Here is a 26655-nt window from a genome sequence, read left to right on the forward strand (position 1 = left end):
CATCAACAAAATGAAAAGGCAACCTACCAAATGGGAGAAAATATTTGAAAATCATATATCTGATAAGAACTCATACAACTCAATGGCAAAAAACAGTAATTAAAAAATGGGCAGAGGCTCCAAAGACATTTTTTCAAAGAAGACAGACAGATGGCCAACATGAAAAGGTGCTCAACATGACTGATCATCAGGGAATGCAAATAAAAACCACAATGAGATATCACTTCACACCCATTAGAATGGCTTTTATCAAAAACACAAGAAATAACAAGCATTGGTGAGGATGTGGAGAAAAGTGGTCCTCAGTGTGCTATTTTTTTTTTTTTTTTTTTACTTATTTATTTTCTTGGCTGCATCAGGTCTGAGTTGTGGCACGTGGGATCTTTGTCGTAGTGCTCGGGTTTCTCTCTAGTTGTGGCACATGAACTCAGTAGTTGTGGCGCGAGGGCTTAGGTGCCCTGCAGCATGTGGGATCTTAGTTCCCCGACCAGGGATCGAACCTGCGTCCCCTGAATTGGAAGGCAGATTCTTTACCACTGGACCACCAGGGAAGTCCCAGTGCGCTATTTTTGAGAATGTAAATTGGTGCAGCCGCTATGGAAAACAGTATGAGGTTCCTCAAAAAATAAAATAAAACTATATGATCCACTTTTGGGTATTTTTCAAAGAAAATGAAAACATAACTCAAAAAGATATACACACCCCATAAAGGATTATAAGGGAATACTATAAATAATTGTATATTAACTGTATGCCAAATTAGATAACCTGGATGAAATGGACAGACTCCTAGAAAGACACAAACTATAAAAACTGTCTCAAGAAGAAACAGAAATCCTGGAAGAGAATGAATTAGTAATAAATAGCTCCCAACAAAGAAAAGTACAGGCCTAGATGGCTTCATGGGTGAATTATACCAATTTTTAAAAATTGTACCCATTAAAGAATAATAAATATCAATCCTTCATAAACTCTTTCAAAAACAAAAGAGACAGGAATACTTCCCAACCTATTCTATGAAACTAGTATTAACCTGATACCAAAGCCAGACAAAGACATCACAAAAAAACTACAGACCAGAATCTGTTTTGAATATGGATGCAAATATCCTCAACAAATTACTAGTGAATTGACTCTAGAACCACATAAAAAAGATCATACCATGATAAGAACACTTAACAAATCATGAATACAGAGGAACTTTCTCAACTGGATAAAAAAAATGTATGAAATACCCCAGTAACATCATACTTAATGGTGAAAGATGGAAAGCTTTTTTCCTAAGATCAGGAACAAGACAAGGATTCCTGCTTTCAACACTTCTATTCAACATTATACTGAAAGTTCTGGCCAGGGCAATTAGAGGGGATAAAAAAGAGTAAAAAGGTTCCTAAATTGGAAGGAAGAAGTAAAATTATCTCTCTTTGCAAATCACACAATCTTGTGTATAGAAAATTCTAAGGAATCACAAAACGAAAAAACTACTAAAGCTAATAAATGAATTCAACAATAGACCAACAAACAAACAAAACCAGTTGTATTTCAATACACAAGCAATGAACAATGTAAAAGGGAAATTAAGAAAATAATTCCATTTATAATAGCATTAAAAATAATTAGGAATAAATTTAACTAAGGAGGAGCAAGACTTGTATACTGAAAACTACAAAACATTGTTGACAGAAATGAAGAAAACTTAAATAAATAGAAAAACATTTCACATTCATGAATTAGAAGACTTAACATTGTTAAGATGGCAATACACCCCAAACCTATCTAAGGAGTCAGTGAAATTCCCATCAAAATCCCAATGTCCTCTCTTGCAGAAATGAAAAAGCCAATCCTAAAATTCATATGTAATTGCAAGGGGGCCTAACAGCCAAAACAATGTTGAAAAAGAATAAAGTTGGAGGAAGCACACTTCCCAATTTCAAAATTTACAAAAATTACAAAGCTACAGTAGTCAAAACAGGGTAGTACTGGCATATAAATAGTAATATAGATCAATTGAATAGAATGGACAGTCCAGAGGTAAACCCATACATTATGGTCAACTGATTGCAACAGAGTGCCAAGACCATTCAATGGAGAAAGAACAGTCTCTTCAACAAAAGATGCTGGGATAACTGAATAGGCAAATGCAAAAGAAGAAACTCAGACCCTTACTTCATATCATATAAAAAAATTAACTCAAAACAGATCAAAGACCCAAATAAAAGCTAAAATTAAAAGAAACTATGGATGTAAATCTTTATGGCCTTGGATTTGGCAATGACTTCTTACATATGACACCAAAAGCACAAGTAACAAAAGAAAAACATAGATGAACTGGACTTCGTGAAAATGAAAATCATTTGGGCATCAAAGGACACTATCAAGAGAGTGAAATGACAAATCACAGAATGAGAGAAAATATTTGCAAATCATATAAATGGTAAGGGTCTAGAATCCAGAATATATATTTAAAAAAACCAAAACCTTAAAACTCAACAACAAAAAGACAAACAACCAAATTTAAAAATAGGCAAAGGACCTGAATGAACATTTCTCCAAAGATGTACATATGGTCAACAAGCACATGTAAACATGCTTAAAGTCGTTAGTCATTAGGGAAATGCAAACCAAACCACACTGACCTACTACTTCACATCCATTAGGATGGCCACAAAAAAAGAAAAAGAAAAAGAAATGGAAAGGACTTCCCTGGTGGTGCAATGGTTAAGAATCCGCCTGCCAGTGCAGGGGACATGGGTTCAATTCCTGGTCCGGGAAGATCCCACATGCCATGGAGCAACTAAGCCCGTGTGCCACAACTACTGAGCCTGCGCTATAGAGCCCGCGCACCACAACTATTGAAGCCCATGCACCCTAGAGGCCATGCACCGCAACTACTGAGCCCACACACCTCAACTACTGAAGCCCGCGCACCACAACTACTGAGCCTGCATGCTGCAACTACTGAAGCCTGCGTGCCTAGAGCTCATGCTCCATGACGAGAAGCCACTGCAATGAGAAGCCCATGCACCGCAATCAAGAGTAGCCGCAACGAGAGAAAGCCCGCGTGCAGCAGTGAAGACCCAACACAGCCAAAAAAAAAAAAAAAAAAAGAAAATGGAAAACACCAAGTGTGGGTGGGGGTGATAAATTGTTGGTAGGAATGTAAAGTGGTGAGCTACTGTGGAAAATAGTTTGGCGGTTCCTCAAAAACTTCAACATAGAATTTACTGTATGACTCACTCCTAGGTATATACTCAAAAGAACTGAAAACATATGTGCACATAAAAGTTTGTGTACACATGTTCACAGCAGCATTATTCACAACAGCCAAAAGGTAGAAACCACCCAAGTGTCCATGAATTGATGAATGGATAAGTGTGGTATATCAATACAATAAATGATTATTCAGCAACAAAAAAAGTACTGATACATGCTACAACTTAGATGAACTTTGAAATCATTATGGAAGTGACAGAACCCAAGCCATATACTATGATTCTATTTATTTGAAATTTCCAGAACAGGTAAATTCATAGACAGAAATCTGATTAGTGGTTGCCAGGGGCTGGGAGGAGGGGGAAATGGGGAGTAACTGCTTAATGTGTGTGGGGTCTCCATCTGGGATGATAAAGAAGTCCTGGAACTAGATAGTGGTGATGGTTACACAACAAGTACAGTGATAGTTGACTGTACTTAATACCACTAAATTGTACACTTTAAAACGGTTAAAATGGTAAATTTTATGTTATGTGTGTTTTACCACAGTAAGAAATAAAACATATACTTAAAAAGTCTAATTCTCTATGAACATTGATCTATACAAATATAATTGCTTCAGATCTTTTTTTAAATTATTGCTTTCAATTTTCTTGTCCCTACCCAGAAGCCGTATAGTGAAGTGACAGAAAGTACTGTCACTGTGACTTTGGGGCCCAAAAAAGGCTAAGCCCAGGTCAGCCCTGTCACTTACCAACTGTATAAAATGAGACAAAACTCCTCTCTTTGTGCCTCAGTTTCTTCATCTATAGAATAGGGAATAATATCAATTATTCAGGGTCCTGAGTAATGACAATACTGTAAATAAGGAATAAAGGAGCTCCCACTTACCAAGGTTATGACAATAAAAAATAATTGTAATGGAATGAAAAACACTAAATGAATGAAATACCATGAGTCCATAATGACAATCAATTAAAAGAAAGCCAGAAAAGAAAAACTGTCACTATTCATAACTACTTCAAAAACTCCTTACTTTTAACATTAGTAATTAAGGGAAAAGAAACATTTGCTTTTCAGGAGGAATTACATTTTAGAGTAACCCAGTAATTCCCAATGATTAAGAAAAGCTTTTCAGAAGAATGCTAAACATAAAAATAAAATGAATATAGAATTAACAAAATGCATTTCACAAACTCCAATGCAAATTTTGATGTGGGTAAAAATTAGCAACTGGTATTAAAATGATTACAATTGGACGGTCATATTGTAACACCACACAAATTACTTTGGAGTTGCAAGGGGAGCCACAAAAGCTTGGAAAGCACAGACTGTCATCACCCTAACCCAGTGGTTAATCTTAGCTTTACCGATAGTGGGTCAGATACTGTGTCTTCTGATATACAATAATACAGAAAAACTAGATTAGTGGTTGCCTAGAGTTTAGAGGGAAGGACGGGGGGTGATGACCACTAAAGAGTATGGAGTTTCTTCTTGGGGTGACAAAAATGTTCTAAAACTGATGTGGTGATGGTTGCACAAATCTGTGAATGTACTAAAAACCAATGAATAGTAAACTTTAAATGGGTGATTGTGTGTGTGTGAACTTTCTCTCAATAAAGCTGTTACCACCCCCAAAAAATCATATACAGCTATATCCAGGATAAAGTATCTTCAATCCAAACAAAATTAAAAATATAGCATCTACAGAGAAGAAAATGGGATTGGAGAAAAATGAGGTACCCAAAAGTATCAAACACAAAGAATAGAGTCTAAAGAAAAAAACATACTAGAGAAAAAAAGTACTGAAAAGTATCTCCTCCATTTTAGCAGAGAATAAACATTTACATAGTATCACAAATGTGTGGCACAGTGACCACAAAAGTTCCACAGCAGTTAAAAATGTTGAGAAATTACTGCTCCAGCACCATAATATTAAACTACCAAAATTTTAATGAAAGTGTAGTTTTTCAAATTGTTGTATCTCATAAGTTAACATATAACTTTAGCCTTGACTTTGGCTGAACAGTGAGATTAATACTCGGTCATTCAAGACTCAGCCAAAACATCTACTTAACTGTATGTTATCACTTACATGTGGAATCTAAAAAAATACAACAAACTAGTGAATAAAACAAAAAAGAAGCAGACTCACAGATACAGAGAACAAACTAGTTCTACCAGTGGGGAGAGGCAATATAGGGGTAGGGGATTTTTTTAAAAAGGGTTATTATGGGATTATACAAAATAATTTGTGTGAAACTTTTGAAAATTGTGAAGTACTACAGAATTTAAAGAATCTTTCATTCAATAACAAAAAATACATTAAAAAATGTCTATTCGGTGCACCTGTATTTTGATGGTTTGTTCTGTCTCACCTTTTGCAGTAAGAGATGTAGTTTAACTACCTATGTTTAGATCCTTTAGGTCTCTCCATTCTTTCATCCATTTCCTCCTCCCCTTCTGTTATCCTTCCCTTCCACAAGAACCAGATCCACAGGGAAATCCAGAATACCTCAACCAAGACCAGGATGTCACCCAGCTACAGAAGAGCCCACCAGAACAGGAGGCATCTAAAATAAGTCTTGTCGCCACTGGCAAAAAACGCTAAGGCCTAGATCCAGACTCAGCATAGGTGTCTGCCCAAAGACAACAGGCTTGCTCCAGTCCCAGCAGGCAGTTGGCATCTGCTCTGTGAGTCATCTCCTTGTGGGCATGGGAGCCTCTTCCCAGGCACCCTGATCACCAGCTAAATCCTCATGAGCGCTCTCTCTCCAGACAGAAGTTGAACATGTTTCATCTCCTTTCTTACCCCATTCTACCTCCTCACTTATGCCTAGTTCTGGCTGGGAGCTCTTCACACAAGACTACCCTCTGCCCAGAACCACAATGCTTCAAGAGTGACTAACACTCTGAATGCTGGCTAACACTCAGAGACTCTTGCTGTCAAATCCCAGAGCCAGACTGCACCCTTCGCAGACCAGCATGGGCTGTGCTGAGCCCAAGATGCCCTCTGAGCCTTCCCTTCCACACCTAGCCCTCCACGATGGTACCACATAGGCTGAGGCTGAGGCCTTGAAGGATACTCTCTTGCTGCCTTTGACACTCCTACCTGGGTGAAGTGAATGCAGGGCATGCACGTGGGGGGCACAGTGCCTGGTAGACTGACTGACACAGAAGTCATCTCTCCAGGGCACCTGAGACTTTTTTCTCAAAAAGGTACAGAATTGGAGAGGAGTCAAGATGGCGGTATAGGAAGACAAGGAGTTAGCATCTCCCCACAACTAGGGTGCCTGCCGGCTGCTGGTGGGGAACTCTGAATCCCAAGGAGACAGGAGGAAGCCCAGAGTGAACTGGTAGGACGTAGGGGGACCCAGGGGGGAGGAGAAGTGGACGCCAGACAAGATCAGCACCCCTGAGGCTGGGGAGATCAGGAGAGGCAGGCGGGAGGGACTCTCCGGGAAGAGCAGGAAAGGAGCAGAGGGCGACTGCCTGGCCCACTCAGGCCGGGGAGTCTGCTGAGCTCCCAAGCTGCTTCCCCCGCCTCCAAAGCCCCCTCCAGGCCACATGGGTCCTGGGGGCATAAGAGGGAGGCCAGGGAGATCGGGAGAGGCAGGCGGGAGGGGCCCTCAGGAGGAGTGGGAGAGGAGCAGAGGGCCACTGCCCTGCCCACTTGGGCCCAGGGACTGGGCCCAAGCCCAGTCTACAGCTGCTGAGCTCCCAGGCCAATCCCCCACCCTCCAAACACCCCTCCAGGCCACATGGGTCCTTGGAGGTATAGGACGGAGGCAGGGAGACCAGAAGAGGCAGGCGGGAGGGGTCCTCTGGGAGGAGCAGGAGAGGAGCGATTGCCCCACCCGCTCAGGCACGGGGAGCCTGCGGAGATCCCAGGCCAGTCCCCTGCCCTCCAAGGCCCCCCTCCCCACCTCCCCGGCCGCATTGGTCCTGGGGGCATAGGAGGGACGCCTGGGGGGAATCAGGAGAGGAAGGTGGGAGGGGCCCTCCCAGACCCCAGACCAGAGGAGCAGGAGAGGAGAGGAGGGCATTTGCCCTGCCCACTCGAGCCCAGGAAGCCTGCTGGGCTCCCAGGTGAGGTCCCCTGCCCTCAAGACCAGGGGTGGGGGGCATGCCTGGGTCCCTTCTGTCCCTTGAGCCTTGAGCCTAAGCCCCACCCCCCACAGCCCCCAGGGCCTTTTCCAGCCCTGTGGGTCCTGAGCACTGGCCCCACCCACTGCCCAAACCTTGCCCTTGCTTAGGCCCTGCCCCCCACAGCCAAGGCCTTCCCCCACCCCCCTGCCCTTGGTTGTGTTTTTTTTTTTTTCTTTTCCTTCCTCCTCTTTTTTACTGTTGTGGTACTGATGTACCTTCTGGTCGTTGATTCATCTATATTTTTATTTTTACATTCTTTCTAACATATCTGTTAGTTTTCTAGTCTAATTTTATTTTTTACTTTGTCATTGCTCTCTTTTTTTTTTTGGCTGCCCCACACAGCTTGCGGGATCTTGATTCACGAGCCCAAGGTCAGGCGGAAGCTCCTGAAGCGGGAGCTCCAAGTCTGAACCACTGGACTAACAGAGAACCTCAGACCCCAGGGAATATTCATAGGACTGAGGTCTCACAGAGTTCTTCATCTCAGCACCAAGACCCAGCTCTACCCAACAGCCTACAAACTCCAGTGTTGGAAGCCTCAGGCCAAACAATCAGTAAGACAGGAACACAACCCCACTCATAAAAAAAAAAAAATGAGATGGCAAAACAAAATGTCACAGATGAAGGAGCAAGGTAAAAACCTACAAGACGAAATAAATGAAGAGGAAATAGACAATCTACCTGAAAAAGAATTCAGAGTAATGACAGTAAAGATGATCCAGAATCTCGGAAATAGCATGGAAGCACGGATTGAGAAAATACAAGAAATCTAGACAATCAATACAAGAAATCTTAACAAAGATCTAGAAGAACTAAAGAACAAATAAACAGAGATGAACAATACAATAACTGAAATGAAAAATACACTAGAAGGACTCAATAACAGAATAACGGAGGCAGAAGAACGAATAAATGAGTTGGAAGACAAAATGGTGGAAATAACTGCCAAGGAGCAGAATAAAGAAAAAAGAATGAAAAGAATTGAAGACAATCTCAGAGACCTCTGGGACAACACTAAACGCACCAACATTTGAATTAAGGGGTCCCAGAAGAAGAAGAGAAAAAGAAAGGGTCTGAGAAAATATTTGAAGAGATTATAGTCGAAATCTTCCCTAATATGGGAAAGGAAATAGTCACCCAAGTCCAGGAAGCACAGAGAGTCCCATACAGGATAAACCCTAGGAAAAACACACCAAGACACATATTAATCAAACTAACAAAAATTAAATTCAAAGAAAAAATATTAAAAGCAGCAAGGGAGAAACAAATAACATACAAAGGAATCCCCATAAGGTTATCAGCTGATTTTTCAGTGGAAACTCTGCAGGCCAGAAGGGAGTGGCAGGATATACTTAAAGTGATGAAAGAGAAGAACCTACAGCCAAGATTACTCTACCGAGCAAGGATCTCATTCAGATTCGATGGAGAAGTCAAAAGCTTTTCAGACAAACAGAAGCTAAGAGAATTCAGCACCACCAAACCAGCTTTACAACAAATACTAAAGAAAGTTCTCTAAGCAGGAAACACAAGAGAAGAAAAAGACCCACAATAAAAACCCCAAAACAATTAAGAAAATGGTAAAAGAAACATACATATTGATAATAACCTTGAATGTAAATGGATTAAATGCCCCAACCAAAAGACACAGACTGGTTGAATGGATACAAAAACAAGACCCATATATATGCTGTCTACAAGAGACCCACTTCAGACCTAGGGACATATACAGACTGAAAGTGAAGGAATGGAAAAAGACATTCCATGCAAATGGAAATCAAAAGAAAGCTGGAGTAGCAATACTCATATCAGATAAAATAGACTTTAAAATAAAGACAGTTACAAGAGATAAGGAGGGACACTACATAATGATCAAAGGATCAATCCAAGAAGAAGATATAACAATTATAAATATTTATGCACCCAACATAGGAGCACCTCAATACATAGGGCAAATGCTAACAACCATGAAAGGAGATATTGACAGTAACACAATAATAGTAGGGGACTTTAACATCCCACTTACACCAATGGACAGATCATCCAAACAGAAAATAAATAAGGAAACACAAGCTTTAAATGACACAGTAGACCAGATAGATTTAATTGATATTTATAGAATATTCCACCCAAAAGTGGCAGAATACACTGTCTTCTCAAGTGCACATGGAACATTCTCCAGGAGAGATCACATCTTGGGTCACAAATCAAGCCTCGGAAAATTTAAGAAAATTGAAATCGTATCAAGCATCCTTTCTGACCACAACGCTATGAGATTGGAAATCAATTACAGGAAAAAAAACTGTAAAAAACACAAATACGTGGAGGCTAAATAGTGTGCTACTAAATAACCAAGACATCACTGAAGAAGTCAAAGAAGAAATAAAAAACTACATAGAAACAAATGACAATGAAAACACGACGACCCAAAACCTATGGGACGCAACAAAAGCAGTTCTAAGAGAGAAGTTTAGAGCAATTCAATCTCACCTCAAGAAACAAGAAAAATTTCAAATAAAAAATCTAACCCTACACTTAAAACAACTAGAGAAAGAAGAACAAAAAAAACCCAAAGTCAGTAGAAGGAAAGAAATCATAAAGATCAGAGCAGAAATAAATGAAACAGAAACGAAGAAAACAATAGCCAAGATCAATAAAACTAAAAGCTGGTTCTTTGAGAAGATAAACAAAACTGATAAACCCTTAGCCAGACTCATCAAGAAAAAATGGGAGAGGACGCAAATGAAAAAGGAGAACTCACAACTGACACTGCAGAAATACAAAGGATTATAAGAGACTACTACAAACAACTATACGCCAATAAAATGGACAACCATGAAGAAATGGACAAATTCTTGGAAAGGTACAACTTTCCAAGACTGAACCAGGAAGAATTAGAAAATATAAACAGACCTATCACAAGTAATGAAATTGAAACCGTAATTAAAAATCTCCTAACAAACAAAAGTCCAGGACCAGATGGCTTCAGGCGAATTCTATCAAACATTTAGAGAATAGCTAACACCCATCCTTCTCAAACTCTTCCAAAAAATTGCAGAGGGAGAAACACTCCCAAATTCATTCTATGAAGTCACTATCACCCTGATACCAAAACCAGAAAAAGATATAACAAAAAAAAGAAAATTATAGACCGATTTCACTGATGAACATAGAGGCAAAAATCCTGAACAAAACACTAGCAAACAGAATCCAACAGCACACTGAAAGGATCATACACCATGATCAAGTGGGATTTATCCCAGGGATGCAAGGATTCTTCAATATATGCAAATCAATCAATGTGATACACCATATTAACAAATTAAGGAATAAAAACCATATGATCATCTCAATAGATGCAGAAAAAAGCTTTTGACAAAATTCAACACCCATTTATGATAAAAACTCTCCAGAAAATGGGCATAGAGGGAAACTGCCTCAACATAATAAAGGCCATATATGACAAACCCACAGCAAGCATCATACTCAATGGTGAAAAACTGAAAGCATTTCCACTAGGATCAGGAACAAGACAAGGATGTCCACTCTTGCCACTCTTATTCAACATAGTTTTGGAAGTCCTAGCCACGGCAATCAGAGAAGAAAAAGAAATAAAAGGAATACAAACTGGAAAGAAGTAAAACCGCCACTATTTCCTGATGACATGATACTATACATAGAAAATCTTAAAGATGCCACCAGAAAACTACTAGAACTAATCAATAATTTGGTAAGGTTGCAGGATACAAAATTAATGCACAGAAATCTCTTGCATCCCTATACACCAACGAAAAATCAGAAAGAGAAATTAAGGAAACACTCCCATATACCACTGTAACAAAAAGAATAACATACCTAGGAATAAACCAGCCTAAGGAGGCAAAAGACTGGTACTCAGAAAAGTATAAAACACTGATGAAAGAAATCAAAGATGACATAAACAGATGGAGAAATATACCATGTTCTTGGATTGGAAGAATCAATATTGTGAAAATGGCTACACTGCCCAAAGCAATCTACAGATTCAATGCAATCCCTATCAAACTACCAATGGCATTTTTCACAGAACTAAAACAAAAAAACTTACAATTCGTATGGAAACACAAAAGACACCGAACAGTCAAAGCAATCTTGAGAAAGAAAAACGGAGTTGGAGGAATCAGGCTCCCCGACTTCAAACTATACCACAAAGCTACAGTAATCAAGACAGTATGGTACTGGCACAAAAACAGAAATATAGATCAACAGTACAGGATAGAATGCCCAGAGATAAACCCACGCACATATGGGCACCTAATTTATGACAAAGGAACAAGAACATACAGCAGAGAAAAGACAACCTCTTCAATAAGTTGTGTTGGGAAAACTGGACAGCTACATGTAAAAGAAAGAAATTAGAACACTACCTAACACCATACACAAAAATAAACTCAAAATGGATTAAAGACCTAAATGTAAGACCAGACACTATAAAACTCTTGGGAGGAACACAAAGGAAAAATACTCTTTGACATAAACCACAGTAAGACCTTTTTTGACCCACCTCCTAGAGTAATGGAAATAAAAACAAAAATAAACAAATGGGACTTAATTAAACTTAAAAGCTTTTGCACAGCAAAGGAAACCATAAACAAGACAAAAAGACAACCCTCAGAATGGGAGAAAATATTTGCAAATGAAACAACAAAGGATTAATCTCTAAAATATACAAACAGCTCATGGAGCTCAATATCAAAAAAACAAACAATCCAGTTAAAAAGATGGGCAGAAGACCTAAATAGACATTTCACCAAGAAGACATACAGATGGCCAAGAGGCACATGAAAAGATGCTCAACATCACTAACTATTAGAGAAATGCAAATCAAAACTACAATGAGGTATCACCTCACACTGGTCAGAATGGTCATTATCAAAAAAGCTAGAAACAATAAATGCTGGAAAGGGTGTGGTGAAAAGGGAAACCTCCTATGCTATTGGTGGGGATGTAAATTGATACAACCACTAAGGAAAACTGTATGGAGGTTCCTTAAAAAACTAAAAATAGGACTACCATACGGCCCAGCAATCCCACTACTGGGCATATACCCTGAGAAAACCATAATTCAAGAAGAGTCATGTACTACAATGTTCACTGCAGCACTATTTACAATAGCCAGGACATGGAACCAACCTAAATGTCCATCGACAGATGAATGGATAAAGAAGATGTGGCACATATATACAATGGAATATTACTCAGCCATAAAAAGAAACGAAATTATTTGTAGTGAGGTGGACGGACCTAGAGTCTGTCATACAGAGTGAAGTAAGTCAGAAAGAGAAAAACAAATACCGTATGCTAATGCATATATATGGAATTTAAAAAAAAAGGTACTGATGAACCTTTGCAGGGCAGGAATAAAGATGTAGACATAGAGAATGGACTTGAGGACATGGGGTGTGAGGGCGTAGCTGGGGCGAAGTGAGAGTAGCATCGACGTATATACACTACTGAATGTAAAATAGTTGGCTGGTGGGAAGCAGCAGCATAGCACAGGAAGATCAGCTCGGTCCTTTGCGGTGACCTAGAGGGGTGGGATAGGGAGGATGGGAGGGAGGCTCAAGAGGGAGGGGATATGGGGACGTATGTATGCATATGGCTGATTCACTTTGTTGTGCAACAGAAACTAACATGGTATTGTTAAGCAATTATACTCCAATAAAGATGTATTAAAAAAAAATGTACAGAACTGGGTTTCCCTGGCGGCGCAGTGGTTAAGAATCCGCCTGCCAATGCAGGGGACACGTGTTCGAGCCCTGGTCCGGGAAGATCCCACATGTCGCGGAGCAACTAAGCCCATGCGCCACAACTACTGAGCCTGTGCTCTAGAGCCCATGAGCCACAACTACTGAGCCCGCGCGCCTAGAGCCCATGCTCCGCAACAAGAGAAGCCACCGCAATGAGAAGCCTGCCCACCACAACGAAGAGTAGCCCCTGCTCGCTACACTAGAGAAAAGCCCGCATGCAGCAATGAAGACCCAACGCAGCCAAAAATAAATAAATTTATAAAATTTAAAAAAAAACCTTGTTATAAAATGTACAGAACTGATATAACATTTCTTTTAATTAAATAGATATTTTTCCCATTATTTTTTCCCTTTTTCTTTTCCCATTTAAGCAACTAGGCTGTTCTGTTCTCACTGCCTCGGGAAAGGTATGTTATAACCAAAAACAGAAATTTTTTTTTTAAAGAAGCCTCTTCCTGGCATTTATGCTTCCACCATTCCTTAAGGAACAGAAAGGACTCGTAACATAGACTTAGGTTTGGAAGAATTTTATAAAAGAAGCACAGTTCTCCCTAAAGCTCAAAGTTAGACCTGAAACCTCCAGGAGGCCAAGAGTGCAGTCAAGTCCACAGACCACCCAGCATCCACTGAAGGAAGCACCTTGCATGGCCTGTGTCCACTAAGGGCTTCCTTTCAACAGCAGCACAGGCCCTCTGCCCGGTGACTGTTCCAGAAGAAACAATGCTACCCTGTTCCTGGGACCTTTGCATCCCTCCCCATCCCAGCCCCATCAATAAGCATGGATTAAAGTGGTACTACAAAGCATCACTCCCCAGAAAACTGGGGGAATCTTTGCAGTGCACTCCCAGGAGGAACCACCATATCTAAAGCATGTTGACGATTCCTGAGCTCTACACAGTGGCAGCCTCTTTCACTTCTCATAGAACCAGTAACTTTCAACTCTGGCAATCTTGTTCTCACATAGATGCACACATTCTTTTCAGCTCGTCTCCCATTTGCCCCTTTTGGTTGCTTTGGGAAACACTCTCTCCTGTTCTCTCACTGGCATCATACAAGTAATCAAAATGGTGTCATACAAGTAATCAAAACAGTATTTTAAGGCCACTCTGGAAGCCCATTTATAAAGCTGTCTTTAGAGGGAGGAAAAGCAGAGTTCAGGTTTGGAGGGAAAAAAGACAATTGGGGACCTTCTATTTTGAAACTTGAAAGAAGAAGAAAAAATTTATTGTTCTTTGGTTGGTTGATACTACAAATCTTGATCAATGTTTAATGCAACCTAAAAACAAGAAGTAAATATGCTTTAATACAACTAGAACTGTGAAATGTACAAGCCACAGAAAATTAAAGCTTAGGTAACTTCTATGTGACTATGTAAATGAAGCTTTTTGATAGTTTCAGATTATTTCAAATAAAATCCAAAGTCAATATAATAATAATTTAACTGTGTTCTGAATGTATTTATCAACCCATCCTTTCTTCTACTTCTCTTGCTATTCTCTCTTATTGTTATCAGTATCCTTCTTGCAGGGGTCCTGTACGCATCCCTTAAATGTTGAAATTTCTCATGTGAGCCAGGTAACCTGACTCACTCTCCTAGATTCACTTAGCATATATGCTGATGACTGCTGAATACATCTCTCCTGCCTGGACCTCTCTCCTTCCTCCAGACCCATAACGTACTTCAAGGGGTCTTTGGCCATTTTCACCTGCATACCTCAGAGTGACCTGAAATCAACATGTCCACAACTGAAGACATCATTTTCACAAAACCTACTTTCTCTTCATATGTTCCTCAACTTAACGAATGGTAAAGCTCCAAAAATGGTGAAGAGTCCAGTTGCCCAAGGCAGAAATCTGGGCTTCATCCTTAATTTCTTTCTCTCCCTTATCTTCCCAGCTGATATCAAATCTACTCAGCTGTCCCCATCTCTGCTGTCTGGTCCTAGCCCTGGTCATCTTGCATCTGGATGACTGTGATAACCTCCTAAGTGGTCTCCTGTTTCCATTCCTGTCCACTCAGATCCTCTCTCCACCTTCTAAAAACACATATCTAATCCTTACATAAACGCTTTCAATGACTCCCACTGCACGTAAGTCCAAAATCCTTACGAGGACACACAGAACCCAGTGTGATCTGGCCTTTATCCACTTCTCCAGCTTCAAATCACACCATTCTCCTAGCTCCATACAACTCAGCCGAAATACTGGACTATTTGCATTCCTTGAAAGCATCTTGCTCTCTCCATCCACTGGGTTCATCTCAGGTTAATTCCTTAAACGTCATTTCCTGGAGAAGACTCACCCAGGCTAGGTCAGGGTTCCCTGCTCTGTCCTCTCAGACCACCTTCCCCGCTGGCCCATGGTCCCCAAAGGGCAAAAACCCTATCTGTTTTGTTCACTGGTATTTTCTAGCTCCCTGCATGGTACCAAAACACAGCAGCCATTAAATAAAAATGTATCCACTGACCGATTAGCACCAAATTCTCCCAGCTCCACTTTCTGAACAGCTCTTAAAAACACCACTCACTACTTCAAGCCATCAGTGCCATCTCTCTGTAGATTACAAATAGCCTCCTGGTGGGTCTCCTCAAATCGATCACTCCATTCTCTTCTACACGCTATAGCCAGATGGCCTTCCTAAAACACAGTTCTGATCATGTTGGCCTCCACTACCTTTAGGATAAAATATAAACGTCTAAGCACAGATTACAAGTCCTTTCATGGTCTGGCCCCTGCTCTCCACTGCCTCAGCTCTGATCTCTCCCTGTCTCCCACTCTCTCTTCTCCCCTTCCCAGCCTCCCATCCCACCACTGAGTGACAAAGCTGACTTCCTCCAGGAAGCCTTCCCTGACCAAGGGTCCTCAACTGGGTGGCTGTCCCACTTTGTCAGTGCCTACTGATGCAGGTGACTCAGTGCAGCCCTCTGCCAGGGCAGTCCCGGGTTACAGCTGCTGATGGGCCTCAGTTATCAACAGCCCCTCCTCTCGCTCTCCAAGCATACTGCTCTGGACCAGATATTACCTGCTCACTCTAACAATGACTATCAATTGCTTGTCCAGTTGTCTGTTTCTGCCCTAGACAAAGTCAAGATGGACCTGTTTTCGGTCATAAAAGCATCGGGCACAATTTACGCGGTGCATAGGAAACACTATATGTTTATTAAATAAGCAAATGGACTTATATACTTTAAAAGCATGCACTCTCATTAGGATATTTACTTGGCTCCACAGTTTGCTACTGAGAACCAAAACGTTGGCCCCCCAAAATTTAATTTAAAGATTATGTATTTCACCACGATTCTGAATACATATTTTGAAGAGATTTTGAAATTTTCAAAGGCTCATTTCCAAATATACACATCACCCTCTGCACAGGAGGGCACACTGCTCCCTCCACATTAATGCCCAGTGACCTCCCCATCAGTGCCCACACATTTGTGTGGAGCCAGACAAGTGCCCGCCCTCACCCTCAGGGCCAGTAGCACAGTGCACAGAAGGGCGGAAGGCCAATTAGGGATAAGTCAGCACCCAGAACACTGGTTTTCTTTCTAGGAAACAAAAGGCCCATTTTGCCATCCAACCTTGGCTTGAGATACACTAGGCTCTCCCAAAGTTAAAAAAAAAAAAAAAATCTGCTTTTCACAAAACACTTTCCTAAGGATACTCACATCAGATAGCATCGGTTCATCAAGTTCTTCCACTCTGCTCAAGTTCGGCGCTCCGTATCGATCACTAATTTCAGCTAGTGTTTTGCCTGAGTCGGTTCCATCCTACAATCATAGAGTTCATTTTCACTTTCAAATGATTTTGAGATTAATACATTAATTTGCTTTCAGTTTTGCTAAGACACTTCTGTATTACAACATCAAAATTCAACATTGTCAATTAATGGAACGAACCAATACCTGTTAATGACAAGAGAATTCCAGGAATAAACGCAAAAACGTGTTTAAAAAAATACATCGGAAATTTAAAACATATCATTGCATGTAATCATGTGGTCAATAATCTCACAATATTCTGGTTTTTAAAAGTACAAAAACAAACCAAATCTCCCAGTTCTACCCACTTTGAGATTTTGCTTTAAAGCACATCATATTTGTGACTTGTTATTACTAGACTATGTACTTGGACTATCAGTTTTGATAATCTCCTTATTAAAAATTTAGCTATTAATGCATCAAAATTAAGCTTTACATTCCAGGATACTTATTCATTTCCCATAACATAGAGTAACTTTTTCTTCTCACCTCTCCATGTGAAATATCTTCACCCTTAGCTATATTTTCCATACTCATTCTCAACTCCTATAATACATAAAAATGAAGAAAAATACTTTGAATATATTTTCATTTTGAGTCCATGTTTAATTTTCAAGCACTTTATTTTTACATTATGATCAATTTAACAGCAAAAATGCTGTCCCTCTTAAAGGAGCAATGTGAATACAAAACTGCAGATACAGTCTCATTTAATACTCTATTAAGAGGTGACTACGATGTTTTGTCTATAATTAAATAGAACTTTTTAAAAAATGAAAAAGGCTAACTATTTCACTAACCCTGAAGCCAAATTACTAGCAAATTTGAAAAGTGACAAAATAACAATTTTAATAAACTCTTAGAATACGAGATTTTGAAAGAACTGACAGTTATGTAGAATTTTATACATAGTAAAAAAGAAGCAAATATTTCTGAGGGAATTAATCTGGCCCAAGGCACTATCCAATACATGACACGTCTCCACAGTACCTGGACAATGCCCTCTATAATGCTCTGAACACATGGGAGACTGCTTTCTGAATGTGAAAACGTAGAATCTGCTAACCAAGTCAAACCTTGCTGTGGCCTCTATCTTTTCATTCTAAGGCAGCAGGCTGACCTAACTGCTCCTGAGCTGATTCATTTCAGCTGTTCAAAGATTAGTGACCTTGTGACCACATATACAGTCACCCTGATTATTGGGGACATATATGGTACATATATGGTTTTCTCAAGATCATTCCCTTCTCCTGGGCATGTCTTATCCCACAACCACATGGCTCTGGTGGGAAAGCATATATTCTCACAGGACTCTGTTCCCCAGCCAAGGGATGGATATTTGACACAAACTAAGCCAGTCAGAATCCTTCCCCAAGATTCTTTTCTTAACTGAAACCCAAGAGAAAGGAATCTATTCCTCTCAGACAGTAGGAGCCACATTACAAGACCCAGGAACTATTAAGGACCGTGATCCTCACCCGTGTGCAGCAAACCAGGCCACAGTGAGAGACAACAGCAGAGGTAAGAGCCCTGGCAGCATTGATTCTCTTGCTCCCAAAGGTCTGGAAGACCCAACTCAACCAGAGCCCTTCACAGTTTAGTTGTAAAACCCTTTCTTCAACCCAGGATCCTTCCAATAAATTTCCTTTTGCAAATGATAGTTTAAGTTACGTCTCTGAAGCCATAAAAAGGTGAGGACGAAAAGACATGGATGAATTTGTCTCTCAGCAAGGGGTCAAGCAGCAGTATGTTGCAGGGAAGAGAGGGGTGATAAGCCAGTAGGAATATGACTTATTAAAGTTACTGTGGCTCTGATCACACAGTCTGGTAATAGCCACAGAGTAACATGAATGGGACCCTCTGGAGCCAATCCCTTCTATAAATCACAGACTTCCCAGCACTCACATATAGCTATCAGGCATCTCAATAAAAAGTATTTTCAATTCTCTTATTATTTTGATCACCGTCTTCTTGATGTATTCCGGTTCTTCTTTCTTTTGCGATCACGGAATCTTAACTGAAGAGGAAGGGGGTATGCATTTACGTGTGTGTGCATGCATGGGTATCCATGTGTCCTATCATATTCAGACAAAAATAGGTCAGCATCGGTGTTTTTTAAAACTATGGGGACACAGGTTCGTGCCCTGGTCTGGGAAGATCCCACATGCCGCGGAGCAACAAAGCCCATGAGCCACAACTACTGAGCCTGTGCGTCTGGAGCCCGTGCTCCGCAACAAGAGAGGCCGCGACAGTGAGAGGCCCGTGCACCGCGATGAAGAGTGGCCCCCGCTCGCCGCAACTAGAGAAAGCCCGCGCACAGAAACGAAGACCCAACACAGCCAAAAATAAAATTAATTAATTAATTAATTAAATTTTTTTTAAAAACTATGTACAGAGATTTGAATTTATCCTTTTAAAATCTCATCCTTTTGACTCACAAAAGTAGTTTTCCGACACTTGGGCTACAACAGGACTAAGTGATTTCACTTTGTAAAGAACAATTCTTAATAGATTAATCTCTTATTATAGAATGATGAGCATAGTACATTGATGAGAAGAATTGAATTTACCTCAAGAGTTAAAAAAGTAATTAACTAATTAATTAAATCTCATCTTTTAAAAAAATTTAATTTACCCTTCCTACTTTTTAAAATTGCTTTAAATAATGATGCTTTCATCTAAGCCATTAATAAACATCTTCTACAAAACCTGCTTCTTTTTAAAATTTTAATTACGGAATAAATAGAGGAGTAACATTTGAGTAACAGATACTAGCTATAAGAAACAATATGAAATATCCAGTTGAAAAGTATAACTCAGTCATGCAGAAGCTTGGTCTATACGACACATACTTTTCGGACACAAGGAAACATTGGCCAAGCAGGAGGCTTGACATAAGACAGACACAGTCTGGGGGCTTCCCTGGTGGCGCAGTGGTTAAGAATCTGCCTGCCAAGGCAGGGGATTCGAGCCCTGGTCCAAGATCCCACATGCTGCGGAGCAACTAAGCCCGTGCACCACAACTACTGAGTCCAAGTGCCACAACTACTGAAGCCCATGCTCCGCCAACAAGAGAAGCCACTGCAATGAGAAGCCCATGCACCGCAACCAGAGAAAAGCCCACGCGCAGCCATGAAGACCCAACGCAGCCAAAAAAATAAAATAAAATAAAATAATAAAATAAATAAACTTATTAAAAAAAAACACAGACACAGTCAATGGAGATGGACTTTTTTGACATAAGTTACTGAATAGTTTATTTAAAGAAAGACATGAAAAATCCAAATAAAAACATACATACATATATATATTTTTGGCTGCGTTGGGTCTTCGTTGCTGCACACGGGCTTTCCTTAGTTGCGGCAAGCAAGGGTTACTCTTCGTTGCGGTGCACGGGCTTCTCATTGTGGTGGCTTCTCTTGTTGTGGAGCACAGGCTCTAGGCGCGTGGGCTTCAGCAGCTGCGGCGTGTGGGCTCAGCAGTGTGGCTCATGGGCTCTAGAGCGCAGGCTCAGTAGTTGCGGCGCATGGGCTTAGTTGCTCCACCGCATGTGGGATCTTCCTGGACCAGGGATCGAACCCACATCCCCTGCATTGGCAGGCGGATTCTTAACCACTGTGCCACCAGGAAAGTCCCCAAAACATAGTTTTAAATGTAAAGGATTGTTGATAATACATCTAACATGAAGAAAAGAAACAAACTATTGTCTCAGATATCAGAATACCCCCAATACTACAAAGAACTTCACCTTCAGTATCAGCTACCATAATTAGGAACAACTATCTCGTGACTAAAATGTTGACCAGGGCTTCCTGGCAACATTAGACCTTCCTGGCAGGTCTTTAGACTATGAATCCCCTGCTATAACAGCTGGAAGAAACAGCTTGAGGATTCTCAGAGGTTTTGAATAAAACAAACATTTATAAAACTTCAAATTACCTTCTCAAATTGTTCTTGAGCTCTCTGCAGTTCTTCTATTCTCTGTCTCTCTTTTTCTTGCATTTCCAACTCCAGCTGGAATGCCAGCTGTTGCTGAATATTTAGAAATAAATAAGTCATATTAGAGTCAGATCAATTGCAAGGAATTCACTCTATTACTCTGAAGTGTCCCAGGATAATTAAGTTTATGCCCACCTAAATTTCAGAAACTTACAAAAATAAATGGTCACAGCCACCCAGTACTTTAGCTTTTACAAATATTTCCTGAAGTATAAAATTAAAAAGGAAGCTTCCTTAATTGCTAATTTTAGAAAAGCACTGTTTGTACAAAATCAAGTCGTTTTCTCTGTTCTTCCTGAAGCTACAAATGAGACTGCAGTGATTTTTTTTTTTTTTTGGATAAAATCTCTTTAAGCACAGATGGATCTTCAAATAGCCAAACCTTGGTGGTAAAATAGTAGATAAGAACATTTTAAGTATATTATCTGAAACCAGAGATAATCAACAACATATTTGGTCCCAACTCAACATATATTCTAGCCACGTGAGAATAGGGGTCGGTAGACTAAATTCCTTGGGCCAAGCCTGACCCAACTCCTGTTTTTGTACAGCCCACGAGTGAAGAATGGTTTTTATACATTTTTCATGGTTGAATAATATCAAAAGAATAATATTTCATTGCACATGAAAATTATATGAAATTCAAGTGTCCGTGTCTATAAATAAAGCTCTATTAAAACACTGCCATGCTCACGCTCACTCACTTATTTACTGTGACTGCTTCTGCCCCATGACAGCACAGCTGAGGATATGCAACAGAGACCACAGGTGGTACTCTCACTGCCTTGCACTGCTGCTCAGCACACCACAAGTTCAGTGACACCATTATAACTCACAGCGTTTGGAGTGCCACGGTACCACTATACCGGGACTTTATTTTTTTTTTTTTTTATCAGTGCATTACCCATCATAACAAAACAAGAAAAGAAGTGGATTTTGAATGTTGTCCTTTTAAGACACAGTGAAGTGTGGGTTACTTTATTATCAAATTAAACAGCAAAGGACAGTGTTTCTCATGCAACGATACTGTACTAAAAGAATACAGTAAATATCAGCATTACCAGAGTAAGCACTCATCACAATCTTCTCAACTCACATGAATGCAAAGGTCAGAAATATTAAGGAATTTAAAACAGAATTATTTCATGAGAGCAGAATTTCTTCACAAAAATTAAAAATGAAAAGGAGGCTGCGGGCTACCCTGGTGGCACAGTGGTTAAGAATCTGCCTGCCAATGCAGGGGACACGGGTTCGAGCCCTGGTCTGGGAAGATCCCACATGCCGCGGAGCAACTAGGCCCGTGAGCCATAATTACTGAGCCTGTGCGTCTGGAGCCTGTGCTCCGCAACAAGAGAGGCCGCGATAATGAGAGGCCTGTGCACCACGATGAAGAGTGGCCCCCACTTGCCACAACTAGAGAAAGCCCTCGCACAGAAATGAAAACCCAACACAGCCATAAATAAATAAATAAATAAATAAAAATTTTAAAAAAAAAGGAGGGTGCGACGAAAGTAAGATCCCAAGTGGCTCTTTTGTTAGCCAAGCAAAGAAATACATTTATCATTGGGGATTCAATTAAAACAAGTTAGAATTCAATGTCCAGAAAAAACATAAACTTAAGATTATTATCCTTTTGGTGAGAACAGCTGCTCAAAGAGTCGATTACACGGGGAGCAAAATGAATGGTCAATTAAAGACAAGGCAGGGCTTCCTTGGTGGCGCAGTGGTTAAGAATCCTCCTGCCAATGCAGGGGACACGGGTTCGAGCCCTGCTCTGGGAAGATCCCACATGCCGCGGAGCAACTAAGTCCGTGCGCCACAACTACTGAGCCTGCGCTCTAGAGCCCGCGTACCACAACTACTGAGCCCACGTGCCACAACTACTGAAGCTCGCGTGCCTAGAGCCTGTGCTCCGCAACAAGAGAACCCACCGCAATGAGAAGCCCGTGCACCGCAATGGAAAGTAGCCCCCAATCGCCGCAACTAGAGAAAGCCCACGCCCAGCAACAAAGACCCAACACAGCCAAAAATAAATAAATAAAATAAATAAATTTTAAAAAAAGACAAGGCGAATGGTTTTGAGTGGTTTTCCTTGGCTCTTGATGAGTAGACAAATGCTCCCAACACTGCTTAGTTGCTGTTTATCAAAGGAGTCAATGCTGAGTTTGCAGTGACTGAAAAATCAACTGCTGTGAACAGTCTTCATGAACAGTACTACAGGCAAGAACATCTTCAAAGACGCTGAGGAACATTAATTCAGTACAACCAGATGTGACATCTGCTCAGATGTGTTACAACCAACAGTGATAAAAGTGTGTATGGAAGAGAAAAAGGCTTAATTGGACAAAATTTACAAAGTTGGTGAAAACACAGTGCTTAAAACCTATGAGTTCTCATTTTATGATTCAACAGCAGCTACTCTGCAGAAAATATTTGACTCTATCATGTGTTATTGAGCCAGCAGTGTTGAAACTGAGTCCCCGCTAAAGCTGAGTTCCCTTATTGAGTTTCTGATTAATCTCTCTATCCAAAACTTTATTCCCTTTCTTGTCCCCTCTGACCCCAATCCTGTGCTAACTGAACACTAATCAACCAGAGTCAGATGACTAAAATTGCTCTTGTCAATAGCATCGTTAATGTACTAAAATTGCTATTATAGATATCATCATTAATGTACAAACTCAGGTTGTTTCTCTAGGACAAGATGAGCTAACAGACCCCCCAAGCCATGGACCACCTGGCCGGAGAACTGTAAACTGGAGACATCCTCACTTCCAAAAGAGTCAATGTTGAGTTCAAAATCAACTATACTTCAATTAAAAAAAAAGAAAAGAAATGTCACAGAAACGTCACAAGATTAATCCTAGCCTCTTTGCTCTTCCCCTTTAAGAAAACCCCTCACTCAAAGACTCAGTTGGAGTGGATCTGAGGCTTGTCTCCCACTTCCTTGCTTGGCACCCTGCAATAAACTCTGTACTTTCCTTCACTACAACCCACTGTCAATAGATTTGGCTTTGCTGTGTGTTGGGCGAGCAGACCCGAGTTTGGTTCAGTAACGGTGTCAACAGTGACCTTCATTTACCCTTATGAACTTAAGCATCATTTCTGTGAATTTCTGTCAGAAATAGAAGCTGAATATATCTTGACTTGCCCTACCACCCCATAGTTCCATGGCTCAACAGTGGTAATGTTTTATTGTGAATTTTTGAGCTCAGGGACAAGACTGACGTTTTTCTTAATGAGAAGACCATTTTCAACTACAATTATCAAACATTAAATAGCTTTGGAAATTAGCTTCCGCTGCAGACTTAATAACGATTTTTAATCAATTTAACCTAAAAGTTGCCTATAAGGCAAAACAGCACTCATATGTAAAACTTACACTGCAGGAAAGTCATTTCAGCAATAACTAATTTTCTGAATCACAATGTCAAGCTGCTTTATACACTCCCAGTGCTTTCAGAAACGGGATTTCCATTCCCACACAAATTTGTGACAGATACATTTTCCAAGCTCAAACTATAGTTCCAGAGTGTTTTTAGGCCTCGACGTAAGTGCAAAGGAAATTCCCACATTTCAAAATCCATTTAACTGTGTAACTGAGAAGTTTTCACCAACCTTCAACTGGAAGGGATTAATCTACCAGGTAGTGGCTAAAAGACAAATATCAAGAGGAAAATCTAATAGAATTCTACGAGTGCCTTCCAAGAGATGAATACACTCAAAACTATAGGCACATGGACTGATATCAATATTTGGCAGGACCTATGAGGGAAAAGACATTTTTCAAAGATGACATACATAAAATCTCATTATAGATCAGCATTAACAGATACATATTTTCAATACATTTTGATGATAGGGAACATTATCTTTGAACTCCAACTAAGTGAAACGTTATCTTTAAAAAGGGAATGTAGAGCCACAACTACTGAGCCTGCGCATCTGGAGCCTGTGCTCCGCAACGAGAGGCCGCGACAGTGAAAGGCCCGCGCACCGCGATGAAGAGTGGCCCCCGCTCGCCGCAACTGGAGAAAACCCACGCACAGAAATGAAGACCCAACACGGCCAAAAATAAATAAATTAATTAATTTTTTTTTTTAAAAAGGGAATGTAATTCTTCTCAATAATAAGCCTACACTGCAGAAAAAATTGTATTTGATTTTTTAAAATTTTTACTTCATCAATAAAACATTTGTAGAAATTTATTTTCTCTCTTGCTATAGCTACATAGTATACCATAATCCCTACATAATATCCTCAATTTTGCTTCTTGGCCTGAAAATCATAAAATATCCACCTTTACAGAAAGAGTTTGTCAACCTCAGCTAGAAAATAATTTCTCACTATAGTCCAGTGCCACCCCATAAACGACCTAATAAAAGCTCATTCCATTAAGAGCACTTTAAAACTATATTTTTAAACGCATTTAAAAAAATAATACATTTTTACAAAGAGATAATAAACAGTGATTAATATTCATTAACAAAGGGCTGTTTAAGGTAATTTCTTCATATTCCTATATCATCCCCACTAAGATAAAAGTGATAGGGCTTCCCTGGTGGCACAGTGGTTGAGAATCTGCCTGCCAATGCAGGGGACACGGGTTTGAGCTCTGGTCTGGGAGGATCCCACATGCCGCGGAGTAACTAGGCCCGTGAGCCACAACTACTGAGCCTGTGCGTCTGGAGCCTGTGCCCACAACAAGAGAGGCAGCGACAGTGAAAGGCCCGCGCACCACGATGAAGAGTGGCCCCCACTTGCCGCAACTAGAGAAAGCCGTCGCACAGAAACGAAGACCCAATACAGCCAAAAATACATAAATTAATTATTTAATTTAAAAAAAAAAAAAAACTGATGGGCTAGGTAGCCGAAATGCAGGAACGTTATCATTCAATCAACTTTCCGCTATTTGTAGAGGAAGCAAAATTAATCTCTCAACAATAACACAAAGTGCAGTTGCTAAATACCAACCACATTGGTCAACATAACCGGTTTCTTAACATTTTCAGGAAATGTTCGAAACCCAGTCGCTTTCTTCACACATGTGTAAAACCATTAGAAAAACATTCAAACAAATACAAAAGCTAGTACTTCCAAAATGAACTCTTAAGCAGAAAACAGCAAGAAAAATGTTTCCCTGCTCACAAGGACCCAGGCTTGCTGGAGAATGCCTAAAATTTCAAGGAATTTCAACTCAGTGGTACTGATTATGAGGACACCTGCTCTTGCAACCAACAGGCAGGTGACCAGAGTCCTGACCTTCCAGCTCACTTGACTCGGGGGACACGGAGAGGCCTCTCTCTTTCTCTTCATCTGTTGGTCCACTCGTCCCTTCTCCTCCTCTCATCTATCTCTGCCCACCAATCCACTTCTTTAATGGGCCATCACATCTTCTGCAGGATATCACTATGTCTTCCACCCCCAATACAATGCTTAGGGTTTGATGCACAGGGGATGGCTTCATACTGATACAGCTAGAAAAATGTTTGGGTTCTAGTATTGCCAAATTTTATTTAAGTAAGGTAAAGAAGATGAGTCAAAGCAAGTTAAACATCTCCATATCTGTGATCTAACTATCTTAGGGAAGGAGAATGGCTGAGAAGTTCTCCTTATTCTGATAGACAGGGGACAGATGCCAGCTCTAGGAGCTGGAAGAGGCAGGGCAGCTCCTCACTCAAAGTTGGGGCGACTGCAGCAGACACTTGCCCATTTGGACGGTCATTTGACATCCAGCTCAACACTGT

At 40.4% G+C, this 26655-nt stretch overlaps 1 protein-coding gene across 5 annotated transcripts in view; it reads right to left on the reverse strand.

Annotated features, from left to right (window-relative positions):
- Positions 1-26655, reverse strand: part of DYDC1 (DPY30 domain containing 1) — a 54607-nt gene that overhangs the window by 21440 nt on the left and 6512 nt on the right. Inside the window, exons 4-7 of one of the 5 annotated variants that reach the window (XM_082406791.1) lie at positions 20849-20941; positions 17399-17455; positions 16817-16918; positions 314-4019 (exon numbers count right to left, since the gene is read on the reverse strand). In XM_082406791.1, the coding sequence (XP_082262917.1) occupies positions 3960-4019; positions 16817-16918; positions 17399-17455; positions 20849-20941 (312 nt within the window). In that variant the 3' untranslated portion in view covers positions 314-3959. The other 4 variants (XM_082406792.1, XM_082406793.1, XM_082406794.1 and 1 more) reach the window with 4 other exon arrangements.

The sequence above is a fragment of the Balaenoptera borealis genome (assembly GCF_965194805.1).
Source record: "Balaenoptera borealis genome assembly, chromosome: 10".
Lineage (NCBI taxonomy): Eukaryota > Metazoa > Chordata > Mammalia > Artiodactyla > Balaenopteridae > Balaenoptera > Balaenoptera borealis.